General features: G+C 33.3%; 2 protein-coding genes across 5 annotated transcripts; one reads left to right on the forward strand and one right to left on the reverse strand.

The window, feature by feature from the left end:
* The first annotated feature begins 1,166 nt into the window (after window positions 1–1,166).
* On the forward strand, window positions 1,167–22,063 carry LOC126915403 (probable multidrug resistance-associated protein lethal(2)03659). Of its 4 annotated transcripts, none has more exons than XM_050720053.1 (12): window positions 1,167–1,308; window positions 15,766–15,913; window positions 16,058–16,309; window positions 16,853–17,108; window positions 17,190–17,364; window positions 17,588–17,744; window positions 17,817–18,019; window positions 18,714–20,037; window positions 20,128–20,342; window positions 20,437–21,515; window positions 21,608–21,715; window positions 21,799–22,063. In XM_050720053.1, exons 2-12 carry the CDS (start codon window positions 15,840–15,842, stop codon window positions 21,829–21,831), a joined length of 3,876 nt encoding a protein of 1,291 aa, XP_050576010.1. In that variant the 5' UTR covers window positions 1,167–1,308; window positions 15,766–15,839; the 3' UTR covers window positions 21,832–22,063. The 4 variants fall into 4 exon arrangements, with proteins under 4 accessions (XP_050576010.1, XP_050576012.1, XP_050576011.1 ...); XM_050720055.1 differs by lacking the exon at window positions 1,167–1,308 and adding an exon at window positions 3,104–3,647; XM_050720054.1 differs by lacking the exon at window positions 1,167–1,308 and adding an exon at window positions 13,746–14,597.
* Window positions 5,591–11,677, reverse strand: LOC126915415 (uncharacterized). Its single transcript, XM_050720089.1, has 7 exons — window positions 11,149–11,677; window positions 9,436–9,886; window positions 8,326–8,617; window positions 7,823–7,922; window positions 7,503–7,610; window positions 6,881–7,036; window positions 5,591–5,732 (listed from the first exon to the last, which is right to left on the reverse strand). Exons 1-7 carry the CDS (start codon window positions 11,233–11,235, stop codon window positions 5,682–5,684), a joined length of 1,245 nt encoding a protein of 414 aa, XP_050576046.1. The 5' UTR covers window positions 11,236–11,677; the 3' UTR covers window positions 5,591–5,681.
* Window positions 22,064–22,535: the final 472 nt, after the last annotated feature.

Here is a 22,535-nt window from a genome sequence, read left to right on the forward strand (position 1 = left end):
CTTATACGGTAACATCATAAAAGTGAATACCATAAAAAATCATACTAACATCATAAAAACTATTGTGTTACATCTACTCGTGACTTTAGGGAAAAGATGAGTGGGTTGGTTTCCGTGAAATGCTGAATCACTGTGTTTACCGGAGACCGCGAAGATTGAATTGATTACTTCTGTAATTCAAAACGATTGCTTATTCAAAGACTTGTATTTTTCGTTCAAAATTAACCGGTTGGAACAGCAAAATAATATTTCTCGAAAATTAATAAATATTCTGCTTCGAAAACTTTTCTAAACTCCCTTTTCTTGATCATTCCGGTCCAAGGGTGGGTGGAGCTCCGCACCACCTGTCGGTGTCTTATTTTCCTTGGTTGGTAAAGGCTTTGTCTTCCTGCTCAAAAACGGGTTCACACGTGCAAAGTTGTTGAGAAAAAAAATAACGCGAAGGCGAGACAGCACAATGCTCTAAAAAGTTTACACGAATACATTACAGAAAATAACCAAAAATTAACAAAGCATCTATCTGATACATTTCTTTCTCATATCTCATCGCCCTTGGTAAATATTTTAACAATATACATTTTTCCGTTTGAGTATGCAACCGGTCAGTTTATATTTCATTCCCGGTTTATAGAAGGTGTCTCCTGTTAGAATTGTCGAAGCTAAATTCATATTAAAAACAATTCACGCGATAGTGTAATGAGTGTGTGTATATTAAAATGATCATTTCTGATATTCAAATACAGTATTGCCCCGTAAATTGCCCCAAGCTTTGAGAACTATTCGTTTGTAATTTAATTCTTTGTTCACAGATAGCGTTGCGAGTTCATCTACGCAGTGCGATCACGATGTCTCAAACATTCGATTGACTTTCTCCCAAGATACATTCTCTAGTTGATAGTTCGTTGCCTTGACACATACAAGCGAAATTCTTTCAATATAGTCTTTCGTAACTCGATAGCTCTACGAAACAGTAACTTATTAAGCAAAAGTATATGCCTGATAGTTGTAAATGATACCGCACGCTTGAACCCATACATGTTGAAAAGAGACAAAGTCAGATAATATTTAAAACGATAACAATAAAGCAAACGTTTTAAGTACATACCTTCATCAATACTACACACGCCAGGCAACGGCCGCGTGACACGGTATATATAAAGATTGCAACCTTTTACTCGTTCTTCAGTTGGTAAAACGCTAGTACACGAAGTGCGGATGCGCGGAAAATTTGGATGTCGCTAAGTGTTTCGAAACTATTGTGCAGCGTTATTTATTGAACATACTTCGTGGTGATACCAAACGTTTACGGTGAGTACTGTGTTACATGATTGTTTCAACGATTGATACGTATTAATGACACTAATTTTAATTTTTCCGATTAAATTTGTTAAACTCGATACTTGTTTAAGTCATAAAATTAGAAAAACATCACAGAAAAATGTATTCGCTTTTTCGAGTTGACCTATTGATAAGTCAAAATTAATTCTGCATTAAATGTATTTTCAATATGTATTTGAATGATTAAATATATAGTAATCATGAATTAAAGATTCTAATTGTTCAAATTATTTTGGTGTAAATTTGTTTAATCAGTTTTTTCAAATCATATTCTTTTAAATGGAAAAAGAACTTTAATTATCAGTTCTTTATCTGCTTAGATATACATAACTCTAAAATTTTGAATATATAAATAAATGTGGTTATATTATCGATTTGTTAGAACGGGTGAGTCAAAGAATGGAGAGAAACTTATTTATATTTATCGTTAGAATGCAAATTCTGAAGTGCAAATTATAAATTTACGACCAATAAATTCTAATAATTTGACGTTTTAGAAAAAATTATGCTCTTATATTTTTTTCTTATGTTAAATACGATCATAAAAAGAAATATTTAAGGAATTGACTAAAATTAAGGTAGTAAATTAAAAATAAAGCAGAATGTTACTTAATTACTGTTTCATAAATATACTGACAGAAAAATTTATTCGTTTTAATTGTTAGGTACAAATATTTTTAATAATAAATTTTAACAATTTCCTCCTTTACGAATTAGTCGAAAATTTAATTATCGATTTCAAAAACGACAACTAGCGTAAACTGTAGTCTGCTTTAAGACTGCATCGTCTTGTACAAAAATTAATTTTTAATCATTATTTTCTATCCAAAAAAGATTTTAAATAATTTCCCAGCATATGCGTATGATCAATACTATTCATTCTGTTTGAGCTAAAGGCAACGGAGCTTTTGCCAGAAGCTAAAAAGCTCGCCCAAATCATGACGGAACCGCCCCTAAAATGTGTTTGATGAAAAACCACCAAGACAAATTATTATTAAAAAATGCATTACACCATTAGGGGATAAAAAGAATCATAATTTTCCCTTGTAAATAAAAATCTTTTTTCTTTATCAGCAGTCTCTAATTTTAGTACTGATTCCATTCTCGAAATAAGTGTTCAGTGATTTTAAAATGCGCCGGTAAGTGGTACTTGTTGACACATCTAAATTACATTCATTTTAACTGATCAATAACTGGATCATTAACTGGTCAATAACTGATGAATTAGATGTTATTCTCAGCATTTTACGTTCATCTCGTGACAATAATTTTTTCGATCGATCTGATCGCTTCTTTTCTCCATGATTACGTTTCCTTGTGATATTATCTACAATTGCACTCTTTGTTCAAGACATTCGCAATATAACCGTATCTCTTGCCTTCGATGTGAAAAGAATCAATCATTGCTTTTTCTGTAATAGAAAGTTCTTTTCCACGAGGCATTTTCCTTTCTAAAAGGTTTTATTCTAACCAATAAATGTCACAACTGACACCAGAGATGTCAAACAAAAGAACAAGCAACTGCAGTGTTGACAAAATAATAAAAATAATAAACGTTGATACGTACATTAATCGAACGCTCGAAATCTAGTACTTTTTTGTTCTCCCTAACCAATTCTATAATACGCATTAATTCTTTCTTTATTAATTCTCTGAACAGTGATATAATCTTTTCCTAAATTTTCAAAATGTTCAAATATTGATGAGTTGGTATATTTTTAGCACTGTGTTCCTTATATATTGTAATAAATTATGTATATCGTTTGAAGCTTTTACGCTTTACGTTGAAACTAATTACATGTTTTTTATATTTGGCAAACAAAGTGGAAAAATGAATTCCGTTAAACTATGTAGATACATAGTTGATAGCACTTTTGATCTCGTCAGAAAGGCAACAATCGTTGACTCGCCCGGAGACAGACCCACGGGTGGCGCAATGGCCGGGTTATACGTCTTTCGTTGTTTTCCCGGTTAAGGACGATAAAGACAGATATAGATTTGACAGACATATGATCACAGTGATATCGCGTGGACAAAAGTCACCGTCTGCGTCGGATCTAGCACTATGTAACTATGTACACTAACCCAAACCAGCTTGAAAACTAAACACAAACGGCGGAATATTTTTGCGTATAACTGCAAGATTTGTATATGTATACATATATAGGAAAAAGTTGTTCTAAATGTTGGGCTTTACGACATATTTCAAAATCATCGAAATCGGAGGAGAAGTAGCATTTCGACAAGCTCGCCAGAAATTTTTTCTATGGTGGAAAAAGTTGGGTCCTGAATGGGTTAACGTGATTCGGGTAATATATTAAATTTCCTATATACGCATAAACATCCATAATTGTATAAAAAAGATATCTAATTGTATAATAATCGGTGCATGAAACTCGGTATCATATTTATCGATGACGAAGACAAAGGAAGCAGTACAATTTAAAATTGCTGGTATCTTTCCGTATGTTTGCTATACGTAAACTGCTTCTGTTTGCGACAACGTCGGTCGAGAAATAGGTAAAGACTCGCAAATGTTTACCTAGGTATTCATTTGCAAGAAAAGTACGTTGACATGAGTTACTCTCAAAATAAATGTCGTAAATCTCTCTTGCATCTAACATTCATAAAATTCCAATTAACCTGCCAACGACCGAAAAAGATATGAACGTAACAGATTTATGTACGTACATATACCTATATATATATCGATCGTGGTCCACTTTAACTCAGATAAAAAACGGAATCAAGAATACATCTATATTAATTAAGAATTAGAATTTTGAATGATACTCGATTGAAGGCTGAGTGAACGTTTATATATTAGTATATTGGTGAATAAAGTGAGTAAAGTGAATAAAGTGAACAAAGGTGAATAACGCGAATAAAATGAATAAAGATCCGTTTTTAAAATACACGCGGAGAATCGGGGATACGTGGTATCGCATAGAAATCTGTGGAACTACATGAAAAATTGCAGATGCGTGTTGAAATTTGGAAATGCATGATACAACGTGAAAATGTGATGTCGGACGCTTGATTGCAACAGTGGCGGTGCTGTAACAAAGGATCCTTTATTCTCCTAAATGACGTCTATAGAATTGAACGATGCAAAGTGATAGATATATTGCGTTCGTTGCGTTCCTATGCTATGTAATTGAGTTGTGGTTCCGCTGCGACGCTGTTTCGTACGCGCAATCGATAAGTGGTAATTTCATACGAAAATTGATACGTAATCGTGGACACGTGCTCCATTACAGTTTGAATCAATAATTATTTTACAATTAACACCTCACTGGCAATTTTCCAATAAAAGTCGCAATTACATTCGTTCTGTCAAGTCTCTTGAAGTGGTACTTTCATCTTCTCTCCTTTTTGCTCTTTTCTTTTTTTTGTAATATTTTCATATAATGATTTTTGCACTTCGTGGCATGAACATGTTTCATAAAAATAATACGTGTACATGTAGTCTTCTCAATAACTTAGATGGACATATTTGTTTGCGTTACAAGGCCATTTTATGGATGATACTTGTTGATTTGTAGTTAACCTTCTAAGTGGCGAAGCAATTTTCTCACACGATATATCGGTTCTTCTATCAACACGTTGCATATAAATAAAGATAAAGGATATATATAATATAAAACACATGAAGTTGACGAAGGAAGATTACATTAACGTAGGAAGATGAATTTTGTCTTTTTTTTATTTTTAAATAGTACGTCCAATTTCGTAGAAAGCAAATTCGCTAAAATAGCGAACTCTACGTAAGTATGTGAGTGGTATAAGGTAAAAGGTGCATAATGTGAACGACTGACAACTTAAAATCTGAATATCCTTCTGTACAACAATTTACCAATTAAGCTCGTCGAAAGCTAAATTGATTCTCTAAATTTCATTACACGAGTACGTGATTAATATTCAACTTTCAAGAAACAAATTATTCATTTCCATAGGTTCATTCGTTCATACAAGAAGATGACATAAAAAATCGTAAATCTCGATTTACAAATTTGATACTTAATAATATTAGTGAATCATTAAGGGACTTCTGTCGCACAAACAATTTTTATCATTTCACAATATTAATTCTAATCAGTAAAATTTCTTTACGCAACTTTCTTTGTCTTATATGCAATTTTATTTATTGTTGTACAGAAAAATATATTGAATTTCTTAAAATTTTCAAACGTAGAATCATATGTCAAATTTTGCGAAATATGAAATAATGGTAATTAAATATACTACAAAATAGGATTGAAACATTTATTTATAATACCTTATAATGTTTAGACGTTGACTGCACTGTTTTAGTTTATAACACAGTCTGTGTGCATGTTACATTAAATGAGAGTTCGTAAAAGAGAAACGTATCCAAACGAGGTTTTCATAACCTGTTAACACAATACATAAACACACAAATAATAAGATCTGTTTGAGATGAAAAGTTGAAACTAATACAGTCGAGTACTATTTGTTTACAATGTTCCGTTCGGAACACTGAAACGAACATGTAAGTAGACATTCTTCGTCAGTAAATTTTATAGCAAGATCACAAAGAAAAAGCTGTTTTCGAATTGGAATCTTAATCCTTAAAAAAAGGGTTCAGATATTTTTAGGACGTTTTTCCTCCATTTGTCTCAAGTACTATCTGCCCTAAAAATTCCAAAATCTTTTTTTTTTTAATCAATCTGTATACAACACAGAATGCAAATAAAAATACGATATTTTAGAATGAAGTAACTTAATACCAACAGTCAACTCAGACCTGAAAGTACTTAAACACTTATCACAGAAAATTTGTTACGAACATATTGTGTACATTGTAGGAAACTTTTTCAAATCCCATCAGCGTTCTAACGAGACATAATTATATCGGTAAAATTGGAAATCGATCTGAAATTGTACATAAAATTGCAAAATATTTACTACAAATATATTGAATATGGTGGCTCATTGATATTAGGTTATCCCATAAGTTCGTGCCGACCTTTGTGTATACATTTCGTATTTTAAAGAAAAACAAGAGAACTTTTATCGAGACGGAATAACGAGAAATGGGAAGAAGTTGTACAACGAGAGGGGGATTACATTTTTTCATGAAACTGAAAGGTATTTAAACAATCTTAACATATATAACCGCTCGAAAAACGGCACGAACTTATGGGATAACCTAATACAATGAATAATCGACTGTTTCAACATTTGCTAAATATCTTGTAATTTCTATATATATTTTCAAATATGTTTTGAATTCTACCATTGTGGTGATCAAAGTAGAGTCTCGTCACGGTGCTAATGAAATTGAAAAATGTTTGCCACAATGCACGTAGCATATTGATAAAATGTAACTAAAGGATTCAAATCAAATATTTTCGGCAGATAATAGAAATTGTCTAGAATGGATCGTATAAATATCATCAATGTAGTTTCTGATATTCTGTATATAATTATTTATTGAATACACATCGGCTCGTGTCAAAGACGAAGAATTATCGGAGATAACTACGACCATACACACATATATTCAATATTTACTTACATCGATAAAACCGTACAATGAGAAGGTATAAAATTTTCCAGCTGTAACGTGCAATGTCTGTCGTCCAAGAGACATAACCAGAAGCAATAACTTTTGATTATGCAGCGATAAATTATTCCAGTCCGTAGCATAAAATGCTTCGCTCACTTTCATCGACTAAATGTAATTTTAATCACATTTTTAATCTTCTTTTTATAACAGTTTCAAAAGGGTGGAAAATGCGTGCAAAAGTATCCAAGCAAACAGATTTTACGTGATACGTACAATACGAACGCAAAAGTTTATGCGTTCAAATATTTTCATTAGCCAGTGTAGCTACGTATAATTATATTTCCATTTAATTAAAAATCAATATTAATTTTGTCACTGGCACTTGCATAGTTTTGGTAATCGTGATATTAAACAATCTGCAACCTTTGAAAATTTTAATGCTAAAGATCACTTAATTCTGCTTCTTTGCGTCATTTTTCGTCTGATTTTTTCTACGTCCGAGTTTTTCTACTACAATAAAAGTCCTGTTATCAAAGAATATTTTAATTTTGTTAAAAGTTATTCTTTTTGTCGTAGATAGGAAAATCTATCTGGTTGAAGACACTTGTACACAACTACGAATGATAGATACTTCGTTTGACAATTGTTCTCCTATGAAAGAGTATAGATATAACATCGATATAATTATCGAAATGTATAAACCGTAAGTCAAAGTGCTCACGAAACTTCCCGAGGGATTCTGAAAATTATATCACTTGGAATTAAGATGCGAACAAAATTAATGTCTAAGATTAAATAGCTAGAAATGTTACAAATAGAGTTTCTATATCTAAATTTACATATACATGTATGTTTTTTTTTTTTTTTTATAAATTATACTCCAGTAAAGTCCGAATCGAGTATTATAATTATAAGTATAAACAAAGTAAACGATAAATGCGATAAACGTACTAGAAGCATCATGTATATGATGGTCGCCATTCTAATGGTTGTTTGCAATAGTTCCACCAAAAGAAAAACTTGCAGGGCTGAATTGATGGAGTTTGCTGTCCTGCATGGAATTTCGAATATTATATAATATAGTTACGATAATGAGTCAGTGAACATGACGTGCACGTACAAGCTGGTTTATATTAATTTATAGATGGGTAAAAAAAGCTAAACTTGAAAAATAAACTAATCAGATTAAAAGCGAACTATTTTCCAGGATGAGAAAGTGATTGTTTTATCTAGCAAAGCTATGTCATTTAATGAAAATAATATACATACGCATATGTATATTAGGGTTGAAGAATTATTTATCTCCAAATATTTGTATAAAAATGTAAAGTTTTAATTATATTCGAGATAAATAAGCAAATTTGATTATGTTTGAAATAGGATAAATAAGAACATCGATAGGATAATCGATAGAATGTAAATAAGAAATGAAAGCAAGAGAGATAAATACTTACGTAATTAGTTTTACATGCGCGGTCACGAATTCTTTGATTACACTGTCTAAATTAACGTTTGAATTCGTGGCAATATTTTGTATACGATACGACAAGATTGAGAATTTACCGCAGATGTGTAGCACCAAGTTAACTAACAAACTGATGGCGCTTATATGGCTTAATGCAATGAACATGAGTGGAAACTGGTATAAATACATGATAATGAAGTTCTGAAAGTCGTCTTGATAATCCAGAAAAGCATAAGCTCGGAAAGGCAATTTATAAGCTTTTGACGATTCATTACTTTGTCCTGAAATAATATTATAGAAATGAAATTGCTTCTTCTCGCCCTAAATTCGTTTTAAACGCATTTTGGAATTTATTAAATTGTACGTATATATCATATTTTAATTCATTCAACTATACATATGGCTTTTATTATATGAATGTATATACATATGCTCTATACAATCTTTTATATTATCTGCCAATAAATATAAAACATTTGTAAAATTTTTCAATTTTGTAACGTAAAAATAATACTAAATTTCATCTGATTTAGACACTTTAAATAAACAAGGTATGATATATCATATTAACGTTAAATCCTATTTGAACTGTAATACTTTTAATCGGGTTGCCCAGTAAGTTTGTAATAGAAATTTAAAGATTATTAATATTTATAGCTAATGTAATTTGCTATAGAATTATTGTTATTTATTGGTATTATTATCATTATCACAATTATCATATTCTACCGAATTATTTTAACAATTTTTAGGTACCTTCTCTTAATTTTTCATCGTCTTCGATGATAAAAGGTATCTGATTTCTTATTTATTAAAACATTTTATCTCTCGAAATTATTTCATTTATAATTAAAAAGCTGAGAGAACTGAAAAGTCGATAGATAAAAAAGAACGTTACAGTTGCTTATAAAATTAAGTATATCATTATCGACATATAAATAAAATATAAAATATTTAAAAGTTTTTTAAAATTTCATTATGAACTTTCCAAACAATCTAATGATCCTCATGTACATATTTATATGGTAATAGTATTAACTTCTAACTAAACCATTAAATTTATCAAGGTATCTAAATTAACGTATCGATGAAGAAATACCTGAATCAAGCTTCAACAACTGCAGCATAGGTGACAAGTACCAGAGAGTTGCTATCACTAAAGTCGTTGAAATAGCGTATCTACCGAATTTATCCGAAATGTCGTGATACGCGAAGTACAAGCGCATCTCCTCCACAGTTTCAAACTTACTCTTAGCAATTTCTTCTCTCACAGTAACGATCCCGTGTTCGATCAGTTTGTTGAATCGAAGCAAAAATAGTATAAAATAGGTAGCAGTTGCTATGGTATTATCTATAATGTTTCCTACCATCGATTCTAAATTTCCGAATGCCTCGATCAGGTCAATGTACATTATAACCATATGTACGCTGAGATAGGACATATACATAACGAATTTCGTGTATTTTTTTCTTAAGGGCCACGCATCCCAAATCGAAAAAACCCTTTCGTTTAGTAAGAACACGTCTTTCACTTTTCTGTTTATATTTTCCTGCGACACACGCCAAAATAGTTAATTTGATTTAATTATTCATAATTTCCGAATGCTAAAATATCAAACGACACGATAAAAATTACAATAATATCGATGATAATAGTAATTACGATAATAACCACAACGCCCATGTATTGATAAAATCAATTCAACATTATTATTTGCACGAAAACATACAAAAACTTTAGAATAATAAATCTATACAAAATTATAATCAATTCGTAACATTTATAATTAATAATGATAATGTTGATAATAGAAATAAACGTCTAGAAACAAAATCAGCGTGGAATCGTACTCGTCGTTCCATCATCGATCGGAGTCATGCCATTATTATTTGCATAGAACTTATAAAGGTCCGAATTAACAAACTTGTAAATACGTAAATACAGAAAAGTACGATGTACGTGTACCAAAAATATACGCGTGTAACAATTTCCCAAAATTCCTAAACTCTTTGATGTAAACAAAATAGAGCACTTTATCTTGCTTGGTTTAATTTATAAAGTGAAGCGAATGCATACATGCTGAGATCAAAACAGAAGAAATAACAGTGGTATTGAATAATGAAATGAATAATAAATATGCATAGGATAACAAAAATCAAAGAATGTAAATGAAAGAGCAATTCTTCTATTTTATCTGCAAAAGATTATTGTTACAAAATTATTATTGTTAGTATTTCATGTTAATTAAGATACGAATAGAATAATGCATCATTGTATAATAGAACTACTATTATTTTAAACAGTTCTCTTGGAACCTCGACAAATGTATCAGATATAAAATATTATAGAATAAATCAACTAGCAAAAATGTTAGGAATTTTGGTCAACAACTCAACAGGATCATCGTTTTAGAGGCAGAGCTATCGTAGCATGGGACAAAATTATTTTCATATTAATCAAAAGTCAAAGCATTTTGCGTGTCTTTTATACGAATTAGTAGTTTTTAAGTAAACCTTGTTAAGATAAGAAAATTTCCAAGATCGATCGCAAGTCAATTAAAAATTGAGCAAATCCTTGAACGTAAATTGAACAGCACGTATTATAACATAATATATATTTGACAAATTTCAATTAATATTATAAAATCGGAGCTATATAAAGATCATCGTATAGATATATAACGTTGAAATTGTCAAGAAAATTCAATCTCCTCCCAGACAACTTTCTAGAAATATCACGAACGATTTTAACGAAGTCGATGTTAAAAAAAAAAATGTAATAGAAACGACTAGAGCACAGAGCTCGCCTTACGTTCATCGCAGTTCTTCGTTGTTTTAATCGAGTTGTGATTTTAACAACTACTGACCGCCGCCGCGCCGTTATCATACCGCGTTTCATACCAGTGATCGATTAACGATTATTTCGTAGGAAAATTGACGGCTGGCCGGGGCACACGCTTCGTTACAGACTCGTTCAATCATTATCTTACAACTGTCGTGCAGACAGATAATTTCTCTCTTATCCTGTCATTTGCCGCAATTTAAACTCATCGATTACGATATATCCATATTGTAATTGCATTTGTTCTTCAGACTTGAGCAGCAAAATCGAGACTATGTTCTCCCCTGAGCGACATTAGACAGATTTAAACCTATCAAGTTCTTGTGGAATAAAGCAATTAACGGTAAACGTTATCCTTTCTAATGCGTTGCGAAATTAGATATCACAACTTCGACACGATATTCCGCTATGTTTCGTCGTCAAATGTTCGTTGAAAGTGGGCTATTAGTACGGACAAGCGGTGGATAGGAAAATTGGATTTATTCAGATTGGTTTTAGCGTCTGGCGTACTCGATGGAAGGTCGAAGTGAAAGAGAATCGTCGATGGAAAGACATCGAGCGTTTGATTAAATGGAATCTGTTATTCTGTGATTCTGATGTACCGTGTGAAACGTCCGTACATGCGTTCTGTGAGAAAAGGAAGTGGGACCGTCACTGTGGTGGAAAGATATGGAACGTACGTATGATAAACTGAGATTTGTTACTTGCAGCTGTAATATTCTATAAAATTATATAATATATATATTCTATAGTTTGGAATTAAAATTGGAATTAAAATGCAGCATTTAGAGAAAGAGCGACTATCTTTGTTTCGCAATTAGAATTATAAAAATTTGATAAAAATAAGTAATTTCGATAAATAAAAAGTTGGCTCTTTTATTCGTTAGTTGAATATAGATACACGAGGATAAAGAAAAAATACGAAGCGGCAAACGTAGATGTTAAAAATATTTGATTTTATAAAACTTGGTGTGATTTGTATGTTAAAAAGCGATTGATAATCGCTGCAGGAATTATTTATTTTTGATAGAAAATCAGCGAAGTAAGTCAGTCAAGTGTTGAATTCTGTAAGATTTATAAAGCGTTTTACTTCTGTACTTAATTTAGTTTGCAGGAAAATTTCCCGGTGTGATTGACTAATCTCTACGTACGGAATGAGCAGCCAAGGTTTCAGATGTTGCTTCATTGTCGCGTAATTTCCTCATTTCTATCAACTACACAACTTTGAACCTCAACGACGAGAAAACTCGTGTTATCAAGTTACAGCGTGACACACATAATAATCAGTGTACCAAACAAACATTAAACCCTCGTATTATAATATAAAATAATACCTGTTCAATGATGAACATTTTAGCTACTGATATTATCGCCAGCTTTTTTTTAAGGAATATTTATAGACCAGAGCTTCTGTAGTTTGAAGATAAATCCAATTTATAAAGTTTCGCAATGTAGTCTCCCGTTCCAAAAGTTGGAACGTTCATCGTTTTTTCGACGAAGCAAACTTTTTCGTACATTTTTCTGAGAAACGAGAATATTATAATTATAACTTTCGCTTTCAAATATAATGAATTACAGTGTCAATACTCTAAAAGGATATTATCACGAATAAAATATTTCGTTATAAAAGGAAATCATCATTTTGAAACAGTAACATGATCTAAATTTTCACAAAGAAGCGTAGAACCATTGCGTATAATATAATTCTCTTACAACGTAACGCTGAAGCATAGAAAATGATTTTGTATGATTATGGTGACAACGCGTTGTATCATCGTTTTGTCGCGCTCGGTTATTAATTTTGTAATATGTATTATTTCATGTAAATATCTATAATGTTTGTGTAATGTCCTTTGAATTTCAAATTTTCAGTTTTCAGATCTTTGTTACTGTTTTGCATTTCTAGCTTGCAGTTCTTCAAAAAGTTATAAATAATAAACAAGCCGATACATTTGGAGTTAATCTATGCAGTTATTTAATTAACTTCACTCGTTGCAAGTTATACGAACGTTATTTCTTTTGGAAATTCCGTATTTAGAAAATCCAAATAACGCGACCTCTAACTTGAATTTCAATTAATTTACTTTCCAACACTATCGTATGTTTGCAACAAGAATGATTCGATGAACAGGTATGCGAGCCAAGAAGGAAATTATTGACATTCGAATACCTGTTCTTCCTTTACTTGGTTCGATTTATCACCAACCGATCTGTAACATACCGGAAACACGAGTACAATGAGCGTTATGTACATTCGCATACGTTGCTTTATATGGAGATCCATGGAATGCCAAATCCATGGAGCCGATCTAGAAATTACGACCATGAAAATAGCTGAAATTCACGGAAGTTTATTAAATGCGCTCATTTTACGTAGAATGAAGAGTAGAGTAAAGAAGAAGAAGAAGAAGAAGAAGAAGAAGAAAAAGAAGAAGCCAAGAGAAAAGGAATAAATTGATTAAAATCGGAACAATTGAACAAGCGAAGAAATATTATATCGATAATTGAAATATCGTAAATATAAGTATCGTACATATTTTTTTTTTACATTTCCCCCTTGCAAATATTCCAAACTGTCTACGTTTTACAAACGTTCTACAAATTAATTACCTTTTCTTTAATCAGATTTTATTCAACGTGTCGATTTCGTTATATCAGGTCATCCCATAAGTTCGTGCCGTTTTTCGAGCGGTTATATATGTTAAGATTGTTCGCATACCTTTCAGTTTCATGAAAAAATGTAATCCCCCTCTCGTTGTACAACTTCTTCCCATTTCTCGTTATTCCGTCTCGATAAAAGTTCTCTTGCTTTTCTTTAAAATATGAAATGTATATGTATGTATGTATACACAAAGGTCGGCACGAACTTATGGGATAACCTAACATTTCTCGACAATCGTTAGAACGCACCAGTGTCTTTTATGTTTATACGTATTATTGACGAAGAGCGAGTAAATCACTCGGGTGCTTTCTTCTAAGTCTTCTGGAGACGTCTGAGCAATCTTAGCTTCTTAGCTAATAGTTCGCGTGATTCTTTATTCCGTTTAGCTGAGCACTGGAATGATTTGTAATTCCCTCTGCGATCGTGGTTATTTTCAATGTTTTCCTTGTACACATGCGGATACGTATAAACACTGTAACAAAGAGTTCGTTGGGAACCCATTGTTCGTTATTTGTCAAGTGTAGACTGTGTGGTACAGACTGAACGAATATTACATGCGTAAAAACTATTATCATTTGTCAAATACACGCGTGCGTATCTACGAACGTAACGATATTTGACAAATATACATACAGTGTTGTGAAAAGATGAAGATCAAAGTAGACGTATTACGAGCGTTAATAACTTTTATACCAAATATTTTTTACCATATCGATAACAATCATCTATTTCGAGCTAGACCAGATATTAAGACAAGGTGAGCGATATTTATAAGCTACGATTCTCGATATCGAGATAATAGTGAAAGTTCGCGTAGAAAAAAGTCGTTTGAGATTTATTTTCAAGTCGTAAACAATGGAATTTTTGATCGATTTATTGACAAACTTTTCTTTATATTATCGAGACAATAGTGAAAGTTCGCGTAGAAAAATGTCGTTTGAGATTTATTTTCAAGTCGTAAACTATGGAATTTTTGATCGATCAATTGACAAACTTTTCTTTGTATTTAATTCACATTTATGATTTTTTTTTTTTTTTTCGAATAAAGCTTATCTTTCGTCTACCACTATACGCATATATTTAATATGCTAAAAACCCCCATATTCGACATTTAAATCAATCATATTAAATCTGAAGAAATTTGATTAATTCTGTTTACAGAGACTTTTTCGGCATATGTAGTTGCATAACATTTAATTTTTTACGTAGCAACTAATAAACCTTGATGGTATTACTCAATTTATTTTCTGTATGGCTCGTTTATGGAGGATAAACTACGCGGAGTCGACTGTATGTGAGAAGCGTTGATCGAATGGCGATTGTATGAATTCTCCTTGATAAATGAAAGAAAAATTATGTAGAAACTCGGTCCATAGAAGGAAGCGTGGAATTACCTTTTGCAGCGAAGGATTCGATGCTACCGATGACCTTGAATAGAGTCATAAACATGGTCTATAATACATGTGTACTGATAAATGAGGAGGACGCATGTACGATGATGAAAGAATTTCTGTAACAGAGGAATTTTCTGTACGATAATATACAGCCTCGTAATCACATGCACACACGAAAAACTTATAAAATCTGTTGAATCGCTGTTGACGAGCCTCTTGCGTGCGACGCTGTCTGCGTAAGACCACGCGTATTTTAAAAATTCAGTTCAAAAGATTTTGATTTTTCTCTTCGATAATTTCCTTTGCTTCGCAATCGATAAAACCGGCTACGTAAATATCGTTACTAAATAACGTCGGTGAAATGTTGAAAGTAGATGAGATTATTTCTATCGATTTTTTACAAAATAAATATATATATAAGGAATAAGGCTATGCAATTTGATCGTATAAAAATTGTTGCCGTATATACGTAACAATGTTTTTTTATTGATAACGTTGAACCATAGGAAATATGTCGCTTCTTCGTTTCAGGCAATGAGATAAACACGATATACAGAATTTTTCTAAATACTCTGAGATGACCAAAAACGGTTGCGCCTGCGAAAATGGATAAAAGTGAGAGGAAAGAAGTGAATAATCCGCGCCAAAATGCCAATCCATTGTCCATTCTTACATTTTGGTAATTCAGATAATTTCACATAATTCAATTATATACTATATTATATTTTTCCCAGAGTTTGTTATTTCATTTCATTTCAACGATTCCATGGAATTCGATCGTTGATTAAGTGGAATTTAATTCGATTAATTATTTAATAAACAGGTGGATCCTCAAGCTGTTCGTTATCGGTTATAAGAAAGAATTGGAGGAGGATGATCTGTATTCGCCATTGCGGGAAGACAAGAGCAGCTATTTGGGTCAGCGTATCGTAAAAAATTGGGAGCGCGAGGTGAAAATATGTGAGAAGAAAAAAGACAATTCGAAGCCAAGTTTATTTAGGGTACTGTTCAAATGCTTCGGTAAAATACTCATTAACGGTGGACTAGGGCTATTTGTTCTAGAATTTGGCATACGGTACAGTAACAAATACAACAATTTAATTATAACTCGATACACTGTGCAGATATAGAATCAGTGCGATCGGAAGATTATTATTTTAAAATTTCTTTCAATTTAAATACAGATTATAATTTTATCGACTGCAAGTAATTCAGAAGTACTGTATTATCGGATTATCTCTAATATTATACGTCTAGTGATATGCAGAAGTTTCTGGCCAGGTAGATTTTTCAGTTTGTATCTCAAAACCAATATCCAATAAAATGTTAATCGAAGATATAGCGAGGGAAAGAAAACAGCACAACAAAATAAACACTGTTACGTGGCTATACATCATATTCAAATGTTTTAGATAAAAAGAAAGTAGGGATCCTCCGATGCTTTAAAATATCGCTTCTTGATATAAAGTGTAAACAGATGTATCCGATCGGAAACTTCTGCACGCAATTGGGAATAAGTTTGGCAAAATTTGTTTATTGGGAAAAAAATGAGAGTTTTAACTCGATAGCGTTAAAGAAACGAAAGAAAAATTAGCAATAGAATCGTATTTTATTTCAGAATCGTGCAGCCGTTTCTACTCGCCAGGATATTACGTTATTTCTCAGGGAACAGACAAGACTGGAGTACTGGTATACATTATTATGCCGCGGCTTTTTGTATCGTGCCTTTATTAGATGCTGTGATCATTCATTGGGCCATACAAACATTTACACACGTAGGAATGAAAGTTAGAGTGGCTTGTTGTACTTTAATTTACAGGAAGATACTTAGATTGTCTAATTCTGTTCTTGAAAATGAAACATCTGTCGGACAGGTGCAGAACGAATTAACCACAATTTATTCTGTCTCTCTACTATTTATGTTCTATATTCTATGCTGTATCCTTTATCTTCAGATGGTCAATTTCTTAAGCAACGACGTCAATAGGCTCGATTACTTTGTCATTGGTATTCATTACTTATGGATTGGTCCACTTCAAGTTTTTGTGATAGCGTATCTTACATTTCGTGAAATTGGATTGGGCGCAATCACAGGAATGATAGCATTTTTATTATGTATACCATTGCAGAGTAAGTATGAAAAAAATAAGCATATCATAAGGCTATCGCCTTATAACTATAGTAACTATAGTATTTCTTTTGCCATTTCGATATTAACTTCGTATTAAAAATCAAATGAACAGACATTACCCCGATTTAAGTTCGTAAACACAATTAATAATTAACCGAGTTTATTTATATTTATCTTTAGACGATCCTTCGAGTAATTTATGAACTTGTCATTTTTTTTCAGTATTTCTTGGAAGAAAAGTGTCTCGTTTGACTTCCGTGTCGGCTAAAAAAACTGACAATAGGCTAAGATTGATGAATCAAATCATTAATGGAGTAGAAGTAATTAAAATGTATGTTTGGGAAGTACCATACTCGCTTCTTGTCGAAAAAGCTAGACGGTAAGAAAATAACTCGTATATACCACGTTTTGTAAGATAAAGTCGACAAACTATTATTTATACTATTTCCAGGAAAGAAGTGGACGTGATAAAGAAGTATTCGATCGTAGAACAAATTGGTTTAACGCTTGATATGTACTTTCCTCGAGTCGGCTTATTTATTGCCATATTAACTTATGTTTTAACTGGGAATAATGTAGATGCTGAGAAAGTATTTATGACTACAGCATTTTACACTATTCTACGAGATTCTATGACTACCGGCTTTGCTATAAGTAAGTTACCTTCTGATCATCCGATATTCAGTAAAACATTTGTTTCTTTAACCCGTCGCTTCGGGTGCCGCTTATAGGCGGCGCCTAAAAGATGACCTGTGGGTACGAGCGTCGCTTATAGGTGACATCCACGAAATGATCTGTGGGTACGATACGCCGCATATATATCGGGCATACACCAATGCCATCTGCAGTCAATAATATATTTTTTCGTTATCGACAGAACATTTTCTGTTGATTTTATTGATATATTGGATTAATCACTTTTTAAAAGTTACTCAGTGTTGAAACAACATCAAAACGTTTTACGCAATATATTTCAAACATCTAAACGATCTATACTGTTTCGTGCTAAAAAATCTGTTAAATCCATTGACAGTGAAACTTATTAGACTTAGGAAAACGTATATACAGCAACCACGCATACTGTGCGCATTTCTGGCGCGCGCTTCCGTTCAGTTTCTTTCAGCTTCCTGCGATATGTTTCGATAATTATTTATCAATAGCGTTAATTATTTTCAATAATATCTAACAGCAGTGATATCAATTTCATCGTACTATACGATGCTATGTAACAATTGTCATACAGAGATTTGTTATTAATCGAGATTTAATCCGCACGTTTATAATCTGTATTTTATTAAATCAATTTTAAGAGAAATTCGATATGATCACGATATTGCGATCTGCACAGGTGTTCATCAATTAGCGGAAGCAGTGGTGTCTATCAGACGACTCGAGAAATTCATGACGTATCCTGAAATCTCTGTGCCACAGAAAGTTCAGAATCAAGTAGCTACACAATCCGTTCCTATTTACTTAAAAAATGTCACTGCCAGATGGGATAACTCTCGAGATAATGACACATTGCAAAACATCCACCTAACAGTACAAGCTGGTAGCTTCATAGCAGTGATCGGACAGATAGGCTCGGGAAAGAGCAGTTTGTTGCAAGCAATACTGCGTGAATTATCATTGACAGAAGGAGTGCTAGAAACTAGCGGGAAAATAAGTTTCGCCGATCAACGACCATGGATCTTCGCTTCCTCTATCAGACAGAATATTCTCTTTGGACAGTCGATGAATGAAACTCGTTACAACGAAGTGATTCGTGTGTGTCAATTGACACGCGATATAGATCTATTTACGCATAAAGACAGAACCATGGCGGGGGAAAGGGGAATCAATTTAAGCGGCGGTCAACGAGCTCGAATTAATCTAGCGCGAGCGTTATACACTGACGCCGATATTTATCTTCTGGACGATCCTTTATCGGCGGTCGATACGCATGTCGGTAGTCGCATCGTGGATGAATGTATATGTGGTTTTCTCAAAGGCAAAACTATAATCCTAGTCACTCACCAGATACAATACTTGAAAGCCGCCGATCAAATAATCGTAATGAACAATGGTAGCATTCAAGCGAAAGGGAGCTTCGAGGAGTTGCAAAGTATGAATTTAGATTCCATGAAGGTCTTCGAAGAGGTTGAGGATAAAGAAGAATTTGGCGAAGCTGAAACCAAAATGGAGAAGAAGCGAACGATGGGGGAAACGGAAAAAGAAGAAGACGCAGTCGCGGAACAAGAACCTGTCGAGGTGGCGGAAACCAGGTCGAAGGGCAAAATGTCTAGCAATGTTTTCTTTTCCTACTGGAAAGCAAGTAGAAATATATTTCTGTTTCTTTTGATGACGATTATGTTTATATCGAGCCAATCGATAGCCAGTGGCAGCGACTATCTGGTCGCATTTTGGGTAAACACGGAGATGGCATCGTGGGTTAGAAGCGATAATGGCACGATGGATTTTCAATGGTCCGGACCATTGTCTCGCAATGGAATTATTTATATTTATAGCGGTCTAACTATGGGCATTGCTTGTATCTACGTCGTACAGACGTTTACGTATTACGCAGTTTGCATGCGAGCATCGAAAAATCTACACGCACAGATGTTCCGTAGTATCGTACGTGCTGTGATGTACTTTTACAACACGAATCCCGCTGGTCGAATATTAAACAGGTACAAATTTACACGTTCGCGACATCTTGCTTACTACACACGTTACTTGTGAGATCAATAATTAATTGATAATTTTATTTTCGTTTCAAGGTTTTCTAAGGACATTGGTATTATCGATAAGAAAATGCCTTTCACCATGTTCGATGTTATCATAATGTTTCTAAATTTTATGGGGACCATAGTGATCCTTGGTACAGTAAGCGTGTGGTTGTTGATACCGACTTGCGTTATTATAGTTCTTTTTTACTATATGCGAGTCGTGTACATTTCAACTAGTCGCGCTGTTAAACGAATGGAGGGTACAAGTAAGTAACCACGCCATTGATAAGAGCGATTAATTTTATAAACTTTCTCGATCTCGTCCGTCAATTTAAGACGATTAATAGGAATATTTTTTAGCCCGTTCACCAGTGTTCGATCATGTGGGTGCCACTTTGCAAGGCTTAACGACAATCAGAGCATTCAAAGCTGAAAAGATAGTAACCACGGAGTTTGACAATCATCAGGATCTGCACACTTCAACGTGGTTTATATTCATCTCTCTTTCACGAGCTTTCGGTCTTTATATCGAGGCATTTTGTTTGATTTACATAGCGGTGATCACCATCATGTTTTTCGTATTCGAAGATCTCGCTATTGCCGGGGATATCGGTTTAGTAATCACGCAGGTTAGCGCAGTCGTTGGAATTTTACAGTGGGGTATAAGACAAACCGGTGAACTGGAGAATCAAATGACTTCTGTCGAAAGAGTATTGGAGTACAGTAAGCTGGAAGAAGAGCCGTTCTTGGATAGTATACCGGAAAAGAAACCGCCCGAGGAATGGCCCACGAATGGTCTGGTCGAATTCAGAGGCGTGAAATTAAAATACGGCCCTAAAAGTACTTATGTTTTAAATGGTATCAGTTTCGTGATCAAACCTAAAGAAAAAGTGGGAGTTGTTGGAAGAACCGGTGCTGGAAAAACATCCTTAATCAGCGCTCTTTTTCGGTTAGCATACGTAGAGGGAGAAATAATTATAGATGATATACCTACGAATGAAATTGCATTGCATGACTTTCGTTCGAAAATCAGTATTATACCTCAGGAACCAGTTCTATTCGGAGGCAGTCTTCGACGAAATCTAGATCCTTTCGATGAATATTCTGATAACGTTTTATGGGAGGCTTTAGAGGAAGTAGAAATAAGAGAAACGATCTCAGAGATGGCGGCAGGTTTGAACAGTAAAGTATCGGAAGAGGGTTCGAACTTCAGCGTTGGACAACGTCAATTATTATGCCTTGTTCGAGCACTCGTTCGAAATAATAAAATTATGGTCCTCGATGAAGCTACTGCCAACGTTGATCCACAGACTGATACCCTGATTCAACAGACGGTCAGAAAGAAATTTGTGGATTGCACTGTCATTACTATAGCGCACAGATTAAATACCATAATGGATAGCGATAAGATACTTGTGATGGATCAGGGTTGTCTAGTAGTAAGTAATTATAAGTTGAATTATTTAAAAAATCGTTTGATTATTATCTCTGAGAAATGTGATAGACTTGTCTTCCAATGTTAATTTTTTAGGAATATGATCATCCGTATGTTTTACTGCAAAAGAAAGGATATTTTTACAATATGGTGCAACAAACAGGTGCTGCAATGGCGAACAATCTGTCAGAAGTGGCAAAGAACGTAAGTGATAAAACATTCTTCGAATTTAAGAAAATTCAAGCAAATCGAATAAACAAAATTTAATACATATATCGATCTTCCAGTGTTTTTATAAGAACAACGAGGCGTCATCCTGATGATGATCCGACTTTAGTAACTTTCGAACGATATATTACATATTTAAGCGAAATTTTTTCGTACGTCCAACTTATATTTTCGAACCAAAGTAATAGTTTTTGCTAAGTGTAACGATGCAAATTTTGAAAGTACGGTGCTTACACAGGTATCATGTACCGACTATTTAGCCAATTACAGTTTGACGATCTTTTGTAACAAAAGTATAATATCAATAAAATTTTGCAACAATAATTTTTATCTTTATTATTTTAAGTATGGTAATGAGATATATTTAACCAGTTAGCTGTTTTTTACGAGTATACTGGTCGTCGCTTGCGACATATTTTAGTTACACATTTTTCAAAGTTTTCAAAGAAATCGCAACAACTAACTGGTTAAATAGTTGTAAATATTATAAAGAAAAAAAAAACAAAAATGGAAGCTTCCCTTCGTTATGAGCCCCGTTTAGTTGGACACGGAAATTCTAACCTAGAATTTTTCGTCTCTAACACATTACTTTTATTTGACCAATACACTCCCATCCTAACTCGAAAAGGATCTGCCGAAGCTTCCTATCCCTACAGCCGAGAAAGACGACAGGAGGCTAGTAGCAGATAGCGCTACGGCACTTTCTGCCCACGGTCCAGGGACTTTCCTCAGAGCATGAAAAGTTACTAAGAACTCCGACTGTGGCTCCGCGGTGTAGCTCGAAGGAACGCTTCGC

This window comes from Bombus affinis, chromosome 4, assembly GCF_024516045.1.
Source record: "Bombus affinis isolate iyBomAffi1 chromosome 4, iyBomAffi1.2, whole genome shotgun sequence".
Taxonomy (NCBI): domain Eukaryota; kingdom Metazoa; phylum Arthropoda; class Insecta; order Hymenoptera; family Apidae; genus Bombus; species Bombus affinis.

What these genes read in the sequence shown, in the direction of transcription:
- LOC126915415 (XM_050720089.1), bottom strand. Translation starts at nt 11,235, where the DNA reads ATGAAACGCGGTATGATAACGGCGCGGCGGCGGTCAGTAGTTGTTAAA. An exon ending in GTTGTTGAAGCTTGATTCAG is followed by an intron (nt 8,618 to 9,435) that starts GTATTTCTTCAT and finishes ATATTATTTCAG; the next exon opens with GACAAAGTAATGAATCGTCA. An exon ending in GCGCATGTAAAACTAATTAC is followed by an intron (nt 7,923 to 8,325) that starts GTAAGTATTTAT and finishes AATTCCATGCAG; the next exon opens with GACAGCAAACTCCATCAATT.
- LOC126915403 (XM_050720053.1), top strand. Translation starts at nt 15,840, where the DNA reads ATGGATAAAAGTGAGAGGAAAGAAGTGAATAATCCGCGCCAAAATGCC. An exon ending in ATGAAACATCTGTCGGACAG is followed by an intron (nt 17,109 to 17,189) that starts GTGCAGAACGAA and finishes CTTTATCTTCAG; the next exon opens with ATGGTCAATTTCTTAAGCAA. An exon ending in TAAACGAATGGAGGGTACAA is followed by an intron (nt 20,343 to 20,436) that starts GTAAGTAACCAC and finishes AATATTTTTTAG; the next exon opens with CCCGTTCACCAGTGTTCGAT.